At 41.3% G+C, this 8,859-nt stretch overlaps 1 protein-coding gene across 1 annotated transcript; it reads left to right on the forward strand.

The window, feature by feature from the left end:
- Positions 1–1,559: 1,559 nt before the first annotated feature.
- Positions 1,560–8,428, forward strand: LOC143127020 (uncharacterized). Its single transcript, XM_076288321.1, has 10 exons — positions 1,560–1,658; positions 2,020–2,058; positions 2,589–2,927; positions 3,083–5,832; positions 6,519–6,583; positions 6,720–6,886; positions 7,055–7,173; positions 7,492–7,556; positions 7,855–7,999; positions 8,333–8,428. The coding sequence occupies exons 2-10, from the start codon at positions 2,034–2,036 to the stop codon at positions 8,426–8,428; spliced, it is 3,771 nt and encodes a 1,256-aa protein (XP_076144436.1). The 5' UTR covers positions 1,560–1,658; positions 2,020–2,033.
- The last annotated feature ends 431 nt before the right edge of the window (positions 8,429–8,859 follow it).

Genomic DNA, 8,859 nt, shown 5'->3' on the forward strand with positions numbered 1-8,859 from the left:
ATCAAATCAACAGACCTATTTGTGTCTCTTTGTGTGTGCGTTATGGTAGATACGGTTCCAACTCTTTACGGGAGCGTTTATTTCCATATTTTACTTTCATTTTAATCTGACAAAAAGTGTGGGGGATAGAATCATGTTCCAGCAAAAGTGTGTACGTTATAACACCCACATCCCCCACGCTTGCTACGCGCCTGGACGTCTTATAGTAGACAATAGCCAAGCCTCTTGCTTGACCTATGTTTCTTTTTAATAAATTGAACAATAAAACCCCTCCCGGATGGTAGGATGAATATAAAAATGTAGGTATTTAGTTTCCCAGATTTTATTGTGACAGAGCTTTTTGTGTTTGTTTGTTTTCTTTTGTTTTGTTTTTTGAAAGGAGGAAAAACATATTTTTAAACAATATATTTTCTTTTTTATTGTATTCCCTATATGTACAGTATTGACAGTAAAACATATTATATATAACTATGTAACTACTATATGACTACTAAAACTATAAACATATTATAGACAATTATCAAGTATTAACCACTTGTAAAGCATGTAAATGTCTGGATGTCTCAAAATGTTATGCAGCTGAAAAAAGAAAAAACTGAAGTAATTATATATATATAGTTTGGTAAAAAGGAGGAAAGACTTCGGCTTGCCGCTCTTTCCTTGACTCTCTTTGGATGAAAGCAAAGGATACTGTTAAAAGTATTGGTGTATTAATTGACAGTGATTTAAATTTCAACAGCCACATGCAAGCGATAACTAAATCAGCTTTTTAGCACCTTAAAAATATTGCCTAACTTCAAGGGCTGATGTCAAAACATGACTTAGAAAAACTCATTCATGCATTTATCTCCTGCATAGTTGATTACTGCAATGAGCTTTTCGCAGGCCTTCCTAAAAAGATCATCAAACAGCTTCAGGTGATACAAAATGCATCAGCTAGGGTTCTCACACAAACAAAAAAGAACCACGAACCACGAATCCACAATAATTAAAAAAGTTTTGTAGCGTAACATGTCCATATCCATAAATTGACCAAACATTGGTAAAAATGGAACTTGAAATCGGGCGGGTGGACTATATAGTCTATCTTAATGAAAACTTAACAGTTTCTGATTCATTGGCTGTTATGTAACACTATGTCACATAATGCAAACATATGTGAGTGCTTAGAAACATACCACATTTGTGTCTTACCCTAGATGTGATTAATCATCGGAGATGTTCCATTGATTTATGATTCTGTTGCATAATAAGCCTCACCCTGCTGAATGTCTCCGCTCTCTAAGGTGTTTCAATGTGTTACCGGTTGAAAGGTTTTGTGAAAGGTGTTGTTGCGATAGGATACAGAGCCAAGCCAAAACTAGATTGTGAAGATAGCTAAGCTGTGTAGGAGTGGATAATTCGATGGGCAGACAGTGACAACGTCACTCAGAACCTGCATGATGTATTGAGGACGCAAAAGAGAACCAAAATAGAACAAGTCTGACAAACAGGAATGATGGGCAGGGAGCATCTTTTCGTATGAGATGGAGTATTAAATGGCCAGTATCCTCACCTCCTCACTCAGACAACTAGGACACTCAGAGAGGACAACAGGGTTACATTATACTCAGTGGCCTATTGACATAGGATTTTTCACCAAGGACTAAACTTTACAGGTAGGCTCTTGGTTGTCATTTCTTAGAGAGACATACTAAATATTTGATAAGACATAAGACATACGACTTTACATTACTTTCTTTAGATTAAGTTATTCAACATGGAAAATAAATACTTAATTACTCAAGTTGATAAACTCTTAAATTTCACCCAAATGGTTTACTCTTAACACAATTTTATTTCTGATAACTTATTTGTAATGCATGTATTTATTTAGTGATAAATTTGAGTTTGTAGAAATCTTTGTATACACACACACAGACAACGATATATATATCCTTGTGGTGCTGGTGCCTTAATTGGTTTGGTTGACTATTGTAGGTATTGTGGTGTATTGTAACCATGTCTTTCTAATTTCAGACAAACTGATACACATGGCTATCTATATGCTGTCCATAGGTCAGTGATATTTCTTGAACACTTTTTAATTCTATAACTGTTAGACAGCTAGGCTACATGCTGCAACACAGGTGAAGATGAAATATATTATGTCTTATTGACGTTGTTGTTTCAATGAACATGAATTGTAGTTTAGGCAACATCAACTTAGTCGAGGCATAAAGGCCCCTGGATATCTTCATTAAGTACTTAAACATTTGAACCAGCTGATTAGCCTAATTAGTTCGCTTGCCACCACTGGCTAGACACTGCAGTCAAAAGGTTAGCGGTTTGGCCATCACGCCCCCAAAGCAAAATTTCGCTGGCCGGAATTCTCGAGGTGTTTCGCTGTGTGGAAACCCATCGTAAGACTTGTGCCATGATCTCAAGTAGACCTAGCTGTCTACCTCCACTGCTTGTCACCCTTCAATACGTTGATTGACATTATGTGGTCAATGTCCTCTGCATTGAAGCTTGTCCCCTATTTCATCCTGATGTATTTCTTAATTTCCATCAATAAGATAACTAACTGATTACTTCTTTCTGTACAGGTCTTGCCCTGCTACTAATGTGTTTTCCCATCAAGGGTTTACCAAGCCAGCGCAACTCCAACATTGAGTTCTACAGCGACCTAGAGCGGTCACACCTATTGCTAAGTGAAAGAGGCTCTCGCACTGTGTTAGACTCCAGAAACAATGGTCACACAGAGAATGGCCTGCTTGAGGAGGATTCTGAATTCATATTGGTCACTCCAACAAGCAGGTTCAGCCCCAAAAGTGAATTGCATGACCTTGCATCAAAGGAGGAAGGCCTATTTACCAAGAAGAAGTCTTCAGACACCCTGTCACGATTCCGGCGGGAAACTGTAGAAGGTTCAGGACAATCAGAAGGTAGCCAATCAAATATTTCTATACAAGTAAACTAAGGTGTTCATTTCCTAAGATACCCTCGTGCTTGTCAGTTTTTATTCTCGTTATTCTGTTTGCATTTACACTCATAAAAGTAAAAGTAGAAATCACACTGAAATCACTTTTTGATTTTTCAGGCACAACAACAGCTACAACAACAACAGCAGCGGAAACGACAACAACAACAACAGCAGCACCAACAACAACAACAGCAGCACCAATAACAACAACAACAACAGCAGCACCACCAACAACAACAGCAGCGGAAACGACAACAACAACAACAGCAGCACCAACAACAACAACAGCAGCGGAAACGACAACAACAACAACAGCAGCACCAACAACAACAACAGCAGCGGAAACGACAACAACAACAACAGCGGAAATGACGACACAAACAACAGCAGCGCCAACGACAACAACAGCAGCACCAACAACAACAACAACAGCAGCGGCAACAACAACACCAACAACAGCAGCACCAACGACAACAACAACAACAGCAGCACCAACAACGACACCAACAACAGCAGCACCAACGACAACAGCAGTTGAAACGAAAACAACAACAGCAGCGCCAACAACAACAACAGCAGCACCAACAATGACACCAACAACAGCAGCACCAACGACAACAGCAGTTGAAACGAAAACAACAACAGCAGCGCCAACAACAACAACAGCAGCACCAACAATGACACCAACAACAGCAGCACCAACGACAACAACAAAAGCAGCGGCAACAACGACAGCGGAAACGACGACACCAACAACAGCAGCACCAACAACAACAACAGCAGCACCAACGACAACAACAACAGCAGCGGCAACAAAGACAACAACAACAACAGCAGCACCAACAACGACACCAACAACAGCAGCACCAACAACAACAGCAGCGGAAACGACAACAACAACAGCAGCGCCAACAACAACAACAGCAGCACCAAAAATGACACCAACAACAACAGCGCCAACAACAACAACAACAACAGCAGCGCCAACAACAACAACAACAACAGCAGCACCAACAACAACAACAGCAGCGGAAACGACAACAACAACAGCAGCGCCAACAACAACAACAGCAACATCAGCGCCAACAACAACAACAGTAGCACCAACAACGACAACAGCAGCGGAAATGACAACAACAATAACAGCAGCGCCAACAACAACAACAGCAACAGCAGCGCCAACAACAACAGCAGCGGAAACGACAACAACAACAGCAGCGCCAACAACAACAACAGCAGCACCAAAAATGACACCAACAACAACAGCGCCAACAACAACAACAACAACAGCAGCGCCAACAACAACAACAACAACAGCAGCACCAACAACAACAACAGCAGCGGAAACGACAACAACAACAGCAGCGCCAACAACAACAACAGCAACATCAGCGCCAACAACAACAACAGTAGCACCAACAACGACAACAGCAGCGGAAATGACAACAACAATAACAGCAGCGCCAACAACAACAACAGCAACAGCAGCGCCAACAACAACAACAGTAGCACCAACAACGACAACAACAACAGCAGCACCAACAACAACAACAGCAGCGGAAACGACAACAACAACAACAGCAGCGCCAACAACAACAGCAGCAGTGCCAACAACAACAATAACAGCAGCGGAAACGACAACAACAACAGCAGCGCCAACAACAACAACAGCAGCACCAAAAATGACACCAACAACAACAGCGCAAACCACAACAACAACAACAGCAGCGCCAACAACAACAACAACAACAGCAGCACCAACAACAACAACAGCAGCGGAAACGACAACAACAACAGCAGCGCCAACAACAACAACAGCAACATCAGCGCCAACAACAACAACAGTAGCACCAACAATGACAACAGCAGCGGAAATGAAAACAACAATAACAGCAGCGCCAACAACAACAACAGCAACAGCAGCGCCAACAACAACAACAGTAGCACCAACAACGACAACAACAACAGCAGCACCAACAACAACAACAGCAGCGGAAACAACAACAACAACAACAGCAGCGTCAACAACAACAACATCAACAGTAGCGTCTACAACGACACCAACAACAGCAGCACCAACGACAACAATAGCAGCGCCAACAACGACACCAACAACAGCGGCGCCGATAACAAATATTGCAGCGCCAACAACAACAACAACAACAGCAGAGCTAACAACGACACCAACAACAGCAGCGCCAACAACAAATATAGCAGCGTCAACGACGACAACAACAACAGCAGCGCCAACAACAAATATAGCAGCGCCAACAACGACAACAACAACAGCAGCACCAATGACAACAACAACAACAGCAGCACCAACGACAACAACAACAGCAGCACCAATGACAACAACAACAACAGCAGCGCCAACGACACCAACAACAGCAGCGCCAACAACAAATATAGCAGCGCCAACGACGACAACAACAACAGCAGCACCAACGACAACAACAACAGCAGCACCAATGACAACAACAACAACAGCAGCGCCAACAACAACAACAACATCAGCGCAAACAACGACACCAACAACAGCAGCGCCAACAACAACAGCAGTGCCAACGACGACACCAACAACAGCAGCACCAACGACAACAACAACAACAGCAGCACCAACGACAACAACAACAACAGCAGCGCCAACAACGACAACAACAACAGCATCGCCAACAACAACAACAGCAGCGCTAACGACGACAACAACAACAGCAGCGCCAACGACAACAACAGCAGCATCTCCAATGACCACTCCACGTTACATAGTTACAATGAGCTTTGTGATGACCAAAACCTACATTGCTGATTACAGCAACCCCAAAACTGAAGCTTACCAGATGCTAGCTGCTTCCATTGTTAGCTGGGTAAGGCTAATTTACAATTACTGTTTCAGTCACTTAAAGTCATTTGATTTGCCTAAAATACAAAAAATGTTTTACCTTTGAGAAGAAGACATTAAATCAGACATATATATATAATATATACATATAATAAGTAAGGGATAATGTATAGAACACCGGTCATTATTGGGAAAATAACTCCCGACAGGGCAACCGGACCACGACGCGCAGCAATGGCATTTGCTGAGAAACAAATAGTTTGGAACACCACACGCTGAACTTGACTCAAACATTCTTTAGAACACAGCGGATCAACTCTGCCAAAGTGCAGTAACTGCATTTTTTGTGAAATTCACTTTTTTACACCAATATAAAATGGCATATCCTCCGTTCAATCAAATTTTCGTAGATACTGCACGTTGGCTTTGTAGGGCAGAACTGTCTGCTTTCACTTTTGAATGAAGTTCCAGTTCTTGCGTAGTGATATGAAATACCTGAATTAGAAGCACAAACTCCGTTGCCATTGACAGCGGTCATTATTTTTTTCAGAGGTCCTTTCCTCGGAAATAATGACCGCTAGAACCCATTCAAGTCAATGGAGCGTTCTACTTGCCTTGTGAAGAGCCGTGTAATAAGACAGATAATATTGTTTGTAATGCTATAAGACTGGATTCGTTCCCAATAGCCTAATGATAATTCTGTGTTCACAGTCCACACCAATCTACCAAGCGAAATATGGGTCAAGGTTCTTCCGAGTCGTTGTCATATCGCTGAGGTAAGTTAGGCCCTACTCATTTTCTCCAGCAACAACCAGTTTTTTTGCATATGGTAATGGCCATGGCTATGATCAAAGTCGACCGTTCAACAAACACATTCATACTGAGTTTTATTTTCTCTCTTTTTCTAAAAAGGGCCGTAGCCCGTTATCGCGCAGACAACACAGAGGCAGAGATGAATGTGGAGTTTGATCAGTCTGTACCAGACACTGTCCCTGACACAACGGAGGTGCTCGAGCAACTGAAAGAGCAGCCCAGCCCCGCCAACCTGTCTGTGGACACAAGCACAATCTCTGTTCTCCGTGAGTTTCTCGTTTTTTTAACAAAGCTAAGTATCAAACATCAGACTGATCTTAACTGTAGCATTCTATGCTCACACACACACACACACACACAAACACACACACACACACACACACACACACACCACACACGTACAATTACTTACCACAGGTTATTTTGTTTCACAGACGAGCCACAGATGATTGCCAATGTTCCGTTCACCATCACCAATGAGTCTTCTGCCATTACTCTGGCCGCTGTCAACTCAACTGCCTACCGTGATACGACATCCAAAATTAAATCTGAGGTGAGTCTGCAATAATAAATTTATGACAAAATAGAAGATTGTATTGATTATACAATGTTTGTCTGGGAAAAGTACGAGTTAGTTAAGTCTAGGTCTAAAGCATATAGGTTACATATAGGCCAATACATTGTTGAAATCATTCTAAGAAGAACAAATTGAAATTCAAATCAAGTTGAAATCCTTTTAACTTGGTGCGTAATGATTCGGGTCACAAGTGGTTATTTCGTTGAATTTGGCTATATTAACATTACTTGGTCTCTTTTCACTAGTCGCTTGCAGTCTGAATGACGTTTAACTCTATTTGATTCCCCTTTTCAGCTGGAGCCCTTCTTTTTGGAAGATTACTCTACAAACTTTGTCTCTTTGAACCCCACAACATACACGTAATTATCTTTTAATGATCTTTTATTGATATTGTATAGATATGCTATCCCCAAAATATACACAGGTAACACTTATAAACCCAATACCCATTAATCATTATAAACACATTCATAAGAATGCTATAAAGCATTCATAACTATACATAAATAAACATGAAAGTAGCACTAGCATCAATGTTATTTTGACATGTTCTGAATTTATATTCAAATAAATTCCCCGATGGATTGTACTTAGTTGCTACTTGGTGTCAACCAATCAAGTGAAGCCCTTCTAATTAACCACGTTTTTTTTCCTCAGGGATGGGACAGTTTACGCAAACTCCTATGTAACCCAATCAAACCTCTACTTCACATACAACGCCACATTACCAAGTGCAACCGCCATATACAACACCATGGTGCAAGCAGCAGCAAGTGGCAACCTGACTATTAACATTGTCTCAGTGAATGGCACAGGTGAGTTTATTTGAACACTATATCCAATCCAATCATTTCTTAACTGACAGCCACCTCTAATTTCTTTGTGAGTGCTATATGGAGATATTTGGTACCAGCGGTCTAGATTTCTAATGTGACTGCATCTCTTTTTTGTGAAACAATGCTTGTTGTCAAATATTTTTTTAACTTATCTACCAATATTGCCCTGCCTAAACCATTAATGGGTGTTATTACATTGTGTTCTCGTCTGTCCTATTATGTGAACAAATGACGTTTTTACCTAATCTGGGTGTTGTCCACCTAACATTGTCCACTTAACATTGTTTGTCGCCCTGCAGCCGTCAGCTCAGGAGACATCACCAGCAGGATCGATCAGTTTTGGAACCACCTTCAGCCTCACCCTCCTGGCCATCATTGCCACGCAGTCCTGGTAGACGCCCCGTGTACCTGCCCCCCCCCCCCCCACAATACTCCCCATCAACTCCCCATGAAGGAAATATTTCCACTTTTGACATTTGACAGGCATTACATTTGCATAGCCCGGATTGACTGAAGGCCTGTAAACACAGGAAAAGGGGTTGCAATGGACTTTGTTTTTATTGAAATTACCAATAGTATAATTTTATGCTGTATCATTCATTATGTAGTGTCAGTGATTATTTATAACTTTATTTATCCATGTATTTATTGGACAAAGCATATAAGTTGTGAGGAATGTGAATATGTTGGAATAAGAGAGAACGTGTATGGTGTCTGTATGTAAGTGTGTGTGTGGTGTGCCTGTGTGTGTGTGTCTCTGTGTGTGTGTGTTTGTTTGTATGTATTTAACTTTATCTGTTGTACTAACCAGTTTGCATATCTTGTA

Source organism: Alosa pseudoharengus, unplaced genomic scaffold (assembly GCF_046254945.1).
Source record: "Alosa pseudoharengus isolate Yale_2024_CS ecotype anadromous, Long Island Sound unplaced genomic scaffold, YU_APseudo_1.1 YU_APseudo_1.1_scf_17, whole genome shotgun sequence".
Classification (NCBI taxonomy): Eukaryota; Metazoa; Chordata; class Actinopteri; order Clupeiformes; family Clupeidae; genus Alosa; species Alosa pseudoharengus.

What these genes read in the sequence shown, in the direction of transcription:
- LOC143127020 (XM_076288321.1), top strand. Translation starts at nt 2,034, where the DNA reads ATGGCTATCTATATGCTGTCCATAG. An exon ending in TTGAACCCCACAACATACAC is followed by an intron (nt 7,557 to 7,854) that starts GTAATTATCTTT and finishes TTTTTTCCTCAG; the next exon opens with GGATGGGACAGTTTACGCAA. An exon ending in TGACTATTAACATTGTCTCA is followed by an intron (nt 8,000 to 8,332) that starts GTGAATGGCACA and finishes GTCGCCCTGCAG; the next exon opens with CCGTCAGCTCAGGAGACATC.